Raw genomic sequence first — 12407 nt, forward strand, 5'->3', positions numbered from 1 at the left:
GCCTCAGCACTATTTCTAGCAACAATCCCTTGTTTCTTACTTCTCTAGATGACTAGATTACCCCAGACAAACGTACAGTACCCAGACGTCGACTTTCTATCAATAATAGAACCTGCCCAGTCAGAATCAGTGTAGGCTTCAATAGATCGTTTATCGGTCTTTCTAAACATCAGACCCTTGTCAGGAGTTCCTTTCAGGTACCGGAGGATATGTTCAACTGTTGTCATATGATCCTCACAGGGAGCTTACATAAACTGACTGACAACACCTACTGCATACGAAATATCTGGCCTTGTATAAGACAAGTAGATCAACTTCCCGACTAATCGCTGATACCTTTCTTTATTAACAGGAACTCTATCATTCTTCACACTGAGCTTCGTATTGTACTCTACTGGTGTGTCAACAGGTTTACACTTAGCCATGGTTGTTTCCTTTAGTAAGTCCAGAGTGTATTTTTGTTGAGAGACTGTGATACCTTCTTTTGATCAAGCCACTTCCATTCCCAGAAAGTATTTTAGTTTACCGAGGTCTTTAATTTCAAATTCTTCGGCCATCTTTGTTTTGAGCCTCATGATCTCAGCATCATCATCCCCAGATAAAACAATGTCGTCAACGTAGACAATAAGAACAACTATCTTCCCTGATTTCGATCTTTTTGTAAAAAGAATGTGATCAGAGTGCCCCTGACCATACCCCTGTGCTTTCACAAAAGTTGTGAATCTGTCAAATCAGGCCCTTGGAGGCTGTTTCAATCCGTATAGTGACTTTCTCAATCTACACACCCTGTTTTTTAACTAACTCTCGAACCCAGGAGGAGGACTCATATAGACTTCCTCTTCAAGTTCCCCATTCAAAAAAGCATTTTTAACATCAAATTGGTGTAAAGGTCAATCCTTATTTACAACAACTGACAAAAGCACTCGAATAGTGTTAAGTTTGGCCACAGGAGAAAAAGTTTCAAAATAATCTACTCCATAAGTCTGAGTAAAGCCTCTTGCAACAAGCCTAGCCTTATACCGGTCAATTGTCCCATCTGACTTGTATTTTATAAAAAACACCCATTTTCATCCAACTGTCTTGTGCCCTTCAGGCAGAGCCACCTGTTCCCAAGTTCCATTCTTCTCGAGAGATCTCATTTCTTCCATAACAGCAGACCGCCATTCAGGTTTTTTCATTGCAACACTTATGTCATTTGGAACCATCACAGTGTTCAAACTGGTAGTGAATGCTTTGAACTCAGTTGCCATATTACTATACGTCATGTAATTATGCATAAGGTATTTAGTACATGAACGAGTACCTTTCCTCAAAGCTATAGGAAGATCAAGCGATGCATCACATTCCTTCAACTTTCCAGGCTCCTCATCATGATCGACTATCTGTGTATTAGAGATTTCAGTAGTATCCTCCACATCATCGTTAGCTAGAATCATTTCATTCTCTACTGTCTCCTCTTTTGCCATTCTTTTAGTATTACTACTTCCTTCGCCTTTATCTTTCCTGCATTCATCAGTCTCCATACACACATCAACATCATTAGTTTAAGGAATGTACGTACCGGGATCTGATGGCGGGTCTGATCATGCACTGGAGCCGGCGCTTCTGGTTCGACAGGTGACTCTGCTTCCTTCCTGAGATTCTTTCTATAGTAAGTTTTCCAAGGAACTTGGTTAGTAGGAAGGACCAGGTCATCATGCTCAGAAGATGAGATATGAATAGGAGCTGACTCTACGGGAATAGCATAAGATGATCAGTTAGTCTTTTCATTCATGTTCTCCCTCTGAAGATGACTAACAGGAAAGAACAGTTGATCCTCGAGGAAGGTGACATCCATGGAGACATAGTATTTACGAGATGACAGGTGATAGCACTTATACCCATGCTTATGAAGTGGATATCCAACAAAGACACACTTCTGAGCACGAGGAGTAAATTTTGTGTGGTTTGGACCATGGGAGTGAACAAAGGCAACGCAACCAAAAACTCGAAGAGGAACATTGGAGATTAATTGAGTGGTTGAGAAGGACTCTTTAAACAATTCTAATGGAGTATGAAGATTAAGAATACGAGAGAGCAACCGATTAATGAGATGGGCTACAGTAAGAACCGCATCCCCCCACAGGTATGACGAAAGAGTGATAGATAACATAAGAAACCAGGCTACTTCTATTAGATGATAATTTTTCCACTCGGCTACTCCATTCTGGTTCAGAGTGTAAGCACACGAGCTCTGTGGACAATACCCTTAGAGACAAGAAAATCCCTGAAGGAGGTATTGAAGAATTCTCGCCCATTATCACTTCGTAAAATTCCAATCTTTGTTTTGAATTGAGTCTCGACAGTTGTATAAAATTTTTGGAAAATGGATGACATCTCAGATTTTTCAGTGAGGAGGAAGACCTAGGTAAGAAGAGTGTGGTCGTCTATAAACGTGACAAACCAACATTTACCGGTGAAAGTGGTAACCGGTGAGGGACCCCATACATCACTATGAGCAAGAGTAAAAGGACTCGAGGGTTTGTAAGACTGAGACCGAAAAAAACACGACTTTGCTTGGCACAAATACACACATCAATTTAAAGAGGAAGTATTAACATTGCGAAATAAATGTGGAAACAAATACTTCATATATTGAAAATTCGGATATCCTAAACGGAAATACCATAACATAAAGTGATTTTCAGAAACAGAAAAATTTAACGACATAAACCCAGTTTGATGATCATGTCTAGAGGAAGCCTCTTTAGAAAGGAAATAGAGTCCCCTATCGTGCCAGGCAGTGCCAATCGTCATCCCCGATTTCAGATCCTGAAACAAAACAGAATCAAGTGAGAAAATTGCCTTACACTTCAAATCCCTTGTAATTTTACTGGCAGGCAACAGATTATAAGAGATTTTAGGCACATGTAAAGTATCACGCAAAATTAAACAGTCAGACGGGGAGATATGACCTTTCCCTGCAACAGGGGCAAAAGACCCGTCTGCAATGGGAATATGCTCATTTCCAGCACTTGGACTATACGACATAAACAGATCTGAAGAACTTGTAAGATGATATGTGGCCCCTGAGTCCACAATCCATGGTCTTTTACCATTTATACTAATAAGGCCAAATGAAGGGAAATTACCTAATTGTGCAATAGCACTCACCCCAACCATACTCAGATTGTTCTTACTATCAACGGAAGACTGCTTCTGAGTACGTTCATCTACTGAGTTACTTACTAGGACACAACCAGTATTAGATTTGTCACGAGACTGTCGTCGACTGCTGTTTGGAGGTTTCTCGTGCAATTTCCAACACTGGTCCTTTGTGTGTCAGGGTTTCTTATAATATTCACACATAGGTGGGGGGGTTTTTTTATCGCCATCAGCACTGACCGACTTTGCAATGAAGGCAACTGCATCAGTTGTAGTAATGAGATTATTCATGGCGCATGACCGATCCTCTTCCAGCCGTATTTTGGAGCAAACTTCTCTGAGTGAAGGAGAAGGGCGCTGACCCAATATTCGACTACGGACACCATCGAATTTAGGATTTAAGCCAGCCAAGAACACATACACACGGTCTGCCTCTTCAATTTTCAAGCATTGAGCCCCGTCTTATGCACAGTTCCAGACAATCTCTCGACACAGGTCCATCTCTTGCCAAAGCATTGATAATTTGTTAAAATAAGATGTAGCATCCATGGATCCTTGTTTGCATTCATGGACCTGCTTGTGAAGCGTATACAGTCGAGAGACATTCTGTCTCTTTGAATACAAATGTCGTGCAGCCTCCCAGATATCCTTGGCGGTTACAGCATATAATAATGGTCTGCCTATTTGAGGTTCCATACTATTCATGAGAACAGAGTGTAACAGCGAGTCTTCTCCTTTCCAGATTCGTTCTTGTGGATCGCCTGGTACTGGCTTCGGAATCTCCCCCGTCAAGTACCCAATGACGCCCTTCCAAAGCCATTTGGATTGATTGAGACCAGGAGAAATAATTCTAGCCATTTAATTTTTCTCCTACAAGAAATCCTGCAGAGTTGCCCATCGAGCCAGATAAATAAGAAACATTTGGCAAAATAGGGAACGAATTTACCGGATTCTCTAAATAGACTGGTTGAACCGGTTGGGGATTTGTGCCAAACATTGTATCCAAATCTGAAATCTGTTGTTGGAGATAAGCTAACCGTTGTCTTACATCATCTGGGTATTGGGTTGAACCACAAGCGGTTGGAAACGGAGCAGCCACTGACAGCTGGAAGGAAGTCGCCGGCTGAAAGGGGTTCGCTAGTATACGTGAAAACCCCAGCCGGCTGGACTGCTCAAGGTGGGTGCTCAGTGCAGCTCCTTGTTGGTCGAACGGACCTAGCGCATAAGGATCGACCGTGTTCAGCGCGGCTCCTTGTTGGTTGAACGGACCTGGCATGGAATGATCGATCGGCACGAATACAACTGGTGCGGAATGCTGTGACGACGTGGATGGCAACGACTGGATCTGTTCCTGTCTGTCCGTCGAAGATGCATCTGGCCTCGATTGGTTCGGATTGCGGCGACCCACAGCTTGAATCGACCGAAACTATACTTGTCCGTTCATCGAAGGCTCGTCTGGGTTCGATCGGTGCTTCTGTCTGTCAGCTCTCCGTCGATTGTAGCTGGATAGCAGAAATCAACTCCGGTAGGGCTGCTTGAAAACACTCCTTCACGGCCACTCGAATAGCAGTCTTCATGTCAAAACTCAAAGTTCCATCAACTGAAGATGACTGTGGTTGGTTTTCTTCCATAACGGCTAGGGTTTCATCGCCTAGCTCTGATACCATGTTAAAAATAAAAGAAGAGAAGAGAATGACAACACAGTTACGTGAAAACCCTAGTACAGGGAGAAAAAACACGATTTAGAGATCTTTTCTTATTATTTTAATCTGATACATTGAATATATAAGGACACACTCTATAAATAGACAGTAACAAACCCTAGAGGTCTACACAATTACATAAATACCCCTAGGTTAATAACCCTATTTTCAACAATTGGTAACACCAACTTCATCATCCCAGGCTCAAAAGGTTCTTTTATCCAAGGAACCTCCTCCCAAAACTACAAAAGGCAAACATCCCACGATTCAGAAGATGAGTCAAATGTCAGCGTAAGCAGGGAAGAACTTGATTAAGACTCCAGAAGCAACAGCCGAGGAAGAAGTCTCACCTGATCATTTGGGGGAAATCTTTAGAACTCTCCTCCTGCAACAGCAACATTCTCCTGTAAGAGCTTCACAATTATCTCCTTCTCAAATCCCCTCTCAATTTTCTTCTTTAGTTACTGCATGTGGCTTTCAATTGCAAGAAATCCCATCTCCAAGGGAGGTGCCTCAAGTATGAAGATCTTATCTTAGAACAACAGGGGCCTCATTGTCCATTCAAATGAGGCAGCCTATATTCACAAGAACAGGCATCAGAGTATCTTGAGACAAAGGTGAAGAAGTTTCAATTTGCTAGTGCTCATTCTCAAAAGAGTGGGATTGGAGTTTTGGAATTCCCGGCGTGTCCTCTTTGTTTCTTTGTTTGTTGATGATCAAAGTTGTCTTCTTATTGTTCTCGGAAGAGGTGCTATTAGTTGGTTTTTTTGCAGCAGCTGATTTCTTCTTCTTCTTTGGTTTTGAAATTTCATCAATCATTTTAATGTGCTCTTGGCAATCTTTGTGAGATGTTGTAGTGGAAGCTTTTCCTCTTGTTGTTTCAGGATTGTTCAAGTTAAAGTCTTCTGGAATACGTGTTCATCTTGAGTTATGTACTCGATTGGATTGTTTTTAATTTTTCTTCAGAGTGGCAAGTTTGCAGTTTTTATTTTGTTCTGCATTAGACTCTTTCATTATATCAATGAGTAATCTTGTTTTCGTTTTAAAATAAAATGATTATCTTCTTCCCCACAACACAATCACAATGGAAAGTTTCACTAGATTAACTTTCATGGGAATACGACAAACATCCATTCAGCCAACACAAACATAACTCAACACTAATCTCTTGAAATCGGAGATCCAAATCTTTACGGCCATATGGGCAACCAAGGACAATATTAACGAACTTGCAATATTAAGACAAGTTTAGACCTTGCAGGATCCTGATAGAGCAAGGATCTCTTCCAGATAACCACACCAGAATCATTGTCTTGTGACAAGTAAGCTCTTAGTTAGATTTGCTGCAAAATTTGTAGGGCAAAACTACTTATACACGCACTGGCACTCATTGAAGCAGTTGCAGTTACCACAGCTTGACATGGTGAAGAAGCTAGAAAAGTTCCAATAGAAGGGAAAACAGATAGCTTGTTAATGGTCTTTTTTCTGCTTATGACCGCCAAGCTTGAAGTATGGTTTGCTGCCATTGGCAATGGGAGAGAAGCACACGCCTCTTCCGAACCGTCCAAAAGAAATGAATCGTGTAAGTCTGGCTTTTAATACTTCTTTAATGTCAACCTCATTTTTCTTTTGATTAAACAGACATTTCTGAAAATTGATGTTCATTTGAAGTTTTATACAAAGTCCCTGAAAGAAAGAAAAAAATGGTGGTTAAAGTTTTTCTCTGCATAAGGAGTTATTTTTTAGCACTTTAGTTTGTTGTTGTGACATATAGTTTGATTTCAAGATTCAAACTTTAATTAGCATTTGAGTGGTCATTAGTTTTATGCTTTCTCTATCTTTGGGATAGCAAAATGCTCTCTTAATGTTTTTTCTCCATAAATGTTTTGGGCAACCGACTGTTCTTTTGATTAAACAGACCAGAAGTTTGCGTAAGTTTATACTTCAGTTGTGTAAAAGAATGAAGTTAAATAACAAGTTTTATCCCTGGTTTGTGTCTATTTGGTTTCGAAGCTTTTGAATGTGTTTGATAGGTTACAAAATTTTCAATTTTGTATATAATAGGCCACTAACAAATTCAAGGTTTTGAATAATTAATTGATCTATCAAATATATTTTTAAATTTTATGTTGAATGGAACTCTAAACTTTCAATTTATCCTACTAGAATCATAAATTCTTAAAAATTTGGAAGCTATTGGACTAAGGTCACGTTTACTCAGGGAAACGCAATAAACCAATGGTAATTTAAAAAGTAGGCCGATTTAATTACCTTTGTTGTTATTTACATGTGTTCCGTAATCGAAATAAAATGTGGGATCTACTTCCACTTTTATAATCGAAGAATTGTGGCTCATTATGATTAATCTATCAATGGAATCTCATATGAACACCAATTTTTATTACGGATTGGTAAATGTGGCCTAAATTTACAATATTGAAAGTCGAAGACAAAATAAGTACAAACTTCAAAGTTTATGGACTAAACTTATAATTTAACCAAAAGAGTAAACGATAAAACTTTTAAGTTAGTAGATAAAAACTCTTAAGTTTGTATAAATTTGTTGGGGCTATTGTTCTCTCAATTTTTTCTTCAAATTAATAGAATTGGAAGAATATTATCGTCAAGAATATAATTTAACCAATATAATTTAACCAAAAGAGTAAACGATAAAACTTTTAAGTTAGTAGATAAAAACTCTTAAGTTTGTATAAATTTGTTGGGGCTATTGTTCTCTCAATTTTTTCTTCAAATTGAAGAACAATTTCTTAGAAAAACTTTCAAATAAGGAAAGATAAATGTTTTGAAAACCTACCAATTATCACTGCCTTTTTCATTACTATCCAAAGCCCTTTTCAAAAGAAATTGGATTCTACATGATATGGAATAGAACAGGAAAAGAATTCTGACCATGGTTTAGTTGATGTTGAAACCAAACTCTTCTATAATTTTTTTGGTTTAATGAGTTAATTGAATTGATTTACAAATTAATCTAAGGCTTGAATTTATTTACGGTCAATATGAATATAGCTCACCTAGCATAAAGTTTGTACTATCAATTTATTAGAAAAATGCATTTATTTACTTCACTGTGTGTGGGAAGAGGGTTTGGGGGTATGTGTGCACCCTCCACGTCAACTCTTTCCACTCCTAGCATTGTTTGTCCTTGTTGGTAGTCGTCGAAGGTGGATTGTTGGAAGCTTAATGTTGATGTAGCTGGTTCATGTGGGTCGGGTGAATTGTTTGAGATTATAATGATCGGTCGATCCTAGGGGGTTGCAAGAGCACTAGCAAGGGTTGGAGGCTAAAGCTGTTTTTAAGAGTTTAATCGCAGTTGCAAGTGGTTCAAGAACAATCCCCCATTAGAGGTGGAATTTGATGCTCTGAAAGTTATTGATCTGTTGAACAAAAAGGAGAACTCTTTAGTTGAGATCAGAGTCCTCATTGGGGACATTATTTTTGTTGCAAACACCGTTAATATCTCTGTTTTTTGTCAGATTCTTAGAGAGGAAAATAAAACTACTCATGTTATAGCAGTTTTGGCATCCTCTCAAGATTTTTCTTTGCTCTGAAAAGATGTTTTTCCTAATTGTATTATCCATCTCGTTTGTGATGGAGAGGTGAAGAGGTAGTTTGTTTGGTTGTTTGGTTTGTTTCTGTCTCAAAAAAAAAAAAAAAATCAACAATATTATAATAATTTTCATTTTGAAATAAAAAGTGTACGGATAAAAATTGTAAATTCGCATAGGGATGAAATTGAAAAATGATTCCAACTATATTTGTTTTTGGGTTCAACATGTGAAATGAAATTTCAAATATTTAATCTCTTGGTCTACATGTGAAATGAGAATTCAAACATTGATGTCTTGGTCCAAGTAAATATTTTTACCAGTTTGACCCCAAAATAATTCAAAGGAATATATTTAGCAAAATATAATATTTGGATATTGTGTATGGTCAAATTAAGCAACCATGTGACACACAGGGGATTGATTTCATTTTGAGAAAGCTGAAAAGACACCAAAGTTGTTTGCAGCTTTGGCTTTTAAACTCAAGTTGAAGGCTGCTTTCCAAAATGGGGACAACCCCAAACAGGGAAAATTTCCATCCTTTTAGAGGGATTTATTGCTAGATCCATATAACAATAAAATAAAATATTTTCATTTTCTGCCAAATACAGCACTGTTATATGCAGAACTTTTCTATTTTGTTAAAGCATATGTTTGAAACGACTGTTTTAAGCTTATGATATTGACACCTCGTCTTAGTGGAATCAAATCTTATTCTTATCAAAGCCAGAAACAGGAAAACATAGGGGGGGGGACTGATTCTGGGGATAATTAACCAAATTGAAAAGAAGAAACTGTACAATGTTTCAGTACAAACATGAGGAGATCATCCAAATACAATCTTTACATCCTTGGTTCGGCTGAAATGTTAACCGGTTCGTCGATGTTCTTCTTTCGTGTCCCATTTCCTATAGATTTAGCACTGAAGCTGATGGTCTAGGATAAGAAACAGCTTTGTTATTTGTTATTGGTTCGCTTACAGGGCCCCTTGATCCACTTGTTTCACTCGAATCCTGAAGTTGCTCCAATGCTTTCACTACTGAATTCATGTTCGGTCTTAACTTGGGTTCCGTCGATATACATTGAATGGCAAGTTTAGCTGCTTTCAGCGCTCCTCCTGTTGAATATTGGCCTTCAATTCGTACGTCCAACATTTGAAGAACTCTTCGTTTGCTAGTGAGGTAGGGTTTTGCCCATTCCACAAGGTTGTGTTCACCAGATGGTCGGTTTTTGTCTATAGCTCGTCTCCCCGATAGGATCTCGAGAAGAACAACTCCAAAACTGTATACGTCGCTCTTGGCCGTGAGATGACCTTCAAAAGTCAAGGAAATGTCTAGGTTTAGGCATTTAATAACTTGTAGTTGTAGTCAAACTGAAATAGAGTAAGGCAAATCATAAGCTAGGAAGAAAATTCAAGGAAAAATTCCAAAAGTAGAAGATAGGAGGCTTGTTGTAAAAATTGACCTGTACATTTTCATCCACTCAAAAGACTGATATTGGACATATATGGCCAAAATGAAAGATACCTGTGATCATATATTCAGGAGCTGCATAGCCAAATGTTCCCATTACCCTTGTAGAAACATAACTTCTGTCACCTGTAGGCCCATCCTTGGCTAATCCAAAATCAGAGAGTTTTGCATTATAGTTCTGTCATTTCAAAGTTGAAGACAAATGAGATCAACTACAAATATTTCAGTAAAATAGGTCTGGAAAGGTTGAATTGTCTCGCATACCGAATCAAGTAGGATATTAGAGCTTTTGAAGTCCCGATATATTACTTTCGCTTCATCACTATGTAGATAAGCTAGACCTTTAGCAGCACCAAGGGCAACTTTCATTCGGAGGCTCCATGATAAAGGTTGAAAGTGAGAACTCCCTGATCCCCAAAAGAAATAAAAGGAGAATCTAAGTCATTCTTGCCATACCAATTGAGAGTTTTAACTTTGTTAATCACGTTGTGTGAGTGTTAACGTAATTGAATAAGTGAAATAAGAGTATAGCTTACTCCTAAATAAATGATTTTCCAAGCTACCCCGGGGCATAAATTCATATACGAGAAGTCGATGCTCATCCTCTAAGCAAAAGCCAATCAATCTCACAAGATTAGGATGATGCAGCTGGCCTAGATAGTCAATTTCTGTCTGCACATTGAGACATCCACAAATTAACCCTACTTCATATTTGGACTTGAAATACAAAAGATCATATGCCATTTCGAAAGCAGGATAACATGAAGATTTAAATATAAACTCAAAGCTATAATTTGCTTATCATGTCAGCGCAACAACTCAAAGTACAAAACATAGACGATAGCAGCTAAAGTGATCCTAACCAGCCATTCTCTGTGACCCTGAAAACCTTCCTGGTTGAGTCTTTTAACTGCAATGACTAAGCCAGTCCCGGGCTTGGTAGCTGCAAAGGACTGCTCATCAATCCACCCCTTAAAGACAGAACCAAAACCACCCTCACCCAAGACACTATCAGGCCGGAAGTTTCGAGTGGCAGTTTTAAGCTCATTGTAGGCAAAGCTTTTCAAGTTGGAGGACTGCAAGATCTCGCCCTCCGTTCGAGGGGTCCGAGGGGTCGAGACAGATGACTTGCTGGTTGAATTACCTTTATCATTTCCATCTCTTGCATACTTGGAGCTCAACCCTGTGGAGGAGGCATTATATAAAACTTCTATTACAAAGTGTTGTGTATGGAAGACCTAGGTACTAAGGGCATAACTCATAAGCAGAAGCAAACAGTCATTTATTGGCAAGCAACAAAACCACAGGATTAACATGAAAATTGGTGCTTCATAAGGCTATTAGCATGTTTGATCTAGTTTTTAAGTTGATTCAAAATCTAGAAAATATTCCCTCATCAGAGAAGACAATCAGCAATACCCAGTACAATCAACCTAATGCCTGCTTTAGTTTTCCCATCAGAGACATCGAAAACAATATCCTAAAAGTAGAACCTCCAAAGACCCTTTTCACGAATCCACATCCTCTTACAATGTAACCCTTCGAACTATGACATGAATCAAACAAAAGTATTCCCAAAATTGCTCCCTCCAATCAAACCATTTTAGCTATAAAAGGCAACCCAAATCTCAATCAACTAAACCATAATCAGAGAGAACCCAGAAACAGCAAACACAAGAGATCATAAATTAGAAACCCAAGTAAACATGAAGTGAAAAATAGGAAGTAAAGGGTCCAAACCGTTGTGAAGAGGGCTCTCAGCTTTAATCCTAGCACTGAGGCAGGACCCCATGAACAGTAAGCTCAAAAGAAAGCTTTGGAGGAGAGAGCAGCAGCTATAGAAGAGGGAAAATGGGAAATAGCGAAAAAGGGAGAGAAGCCAAGAAGAAATGGGGAAAAGGGTGAGAGCTAGCGCAAGGCTAGCCCGTGAATAGGAAGTGGATTTGTCTTGCAAGTGTGAAAAGGGAGAAGGATTTCCATGACCAAGCTGTCAAAAGAATCCCCTAATTTGAATGACTTGGACGAAAAAAAGAAAAATCAAATTCAGATTCAAATGGGTAAGAGAGAGAGTTCTGGGGCTTGAATTGAAATGAACTATGATTTGGGAGTATGCGCGTGGTTTTGTTTTGGCCTTTTGGGTTTGGGGGTTATGGGGAAAGAGTTTTTATTCGTTCCTATCAAGAAAGGAAGGGTTTTTATTTTTAAGAAGCTGAGGACAAAAGTGTAAAGGGGTTGACTTGGCATTTGGCCTACACTAACACCACTGTCAACCAACCAAGTGGGAAAGACAGAGTTGCAAATGGGAAGAAGTAGATTCAATATAGCATTAACTTCAGCTGTTGGATGAGTTAATTCCGCCTCCGCTATCTACTAGGCTACTTAAGAATAATGTAAAACTCGTTATACTTCCCATTCAAAATGGTATATTATTTGATTTTAGGAGCTTTACATTATTTTTAAATGCTTCTTTTATGATAAATAATAAAAGAGATGGAGAGTAGTATGTAACATTTTAGTTA

At 38.7% G+C, this 12407-nt stretch overlaps 1 protein-coding gene and 1 pseudogene across 1 annotated transcript; both read right to left on the reverse strand.

Moving 5' to 3' along the window:
* Positions 1-245: 245 nt before the first annotated feature.
* Positions 246-4420, reverse strand: LOC150035442 (uncharacterized; annotated as a pseudogene).
* A 4691-nt stretch (positions 4421-9111) lies between these two features.
* LOC120080281 (receptor-like cytoplasmic kinase 176) lies at positions 9112-12168 on the reverse strand. Its single transcript, XM_039034908.2, has 6 exons — positions 11629-12168; positions 10752-11071; positions 10425-10560; positions 10153-10295; positions 9943-10066; positions 9112-9728 (listed from the first exon to the last, which is right to left on the reverse strand). Exons 1-6 carry the CDS (start codon positions 11678-11680, stop codon positions 9325-9327), a joined length of 1179 nt encoding a protein of 392 aa, XP_038890836.1. The 5' UTR covers positions 11681-12168; the 3' UTR covers positions 9112-9324.
* Between the last annotated feature and the right edge of the window lie 239 nt (positions 12169-12407).

This window comes from Benincasa hispida, chromosome 6 (genome assembly GCF_027475165.1).
Source record: "Benincasa hispida cultivar pf3 chromosome 6, pf3_genome.v1.1, whole genome shotgun sequence".
Classification (NCBI taxonomy): domain Eukaryota; kingdom Viridiplantae; phylum Streptophyta; class Magnoliopsida; order Cucurbitales; family Cucurbitaceae; genus Benincasa; species Benincasa hispida.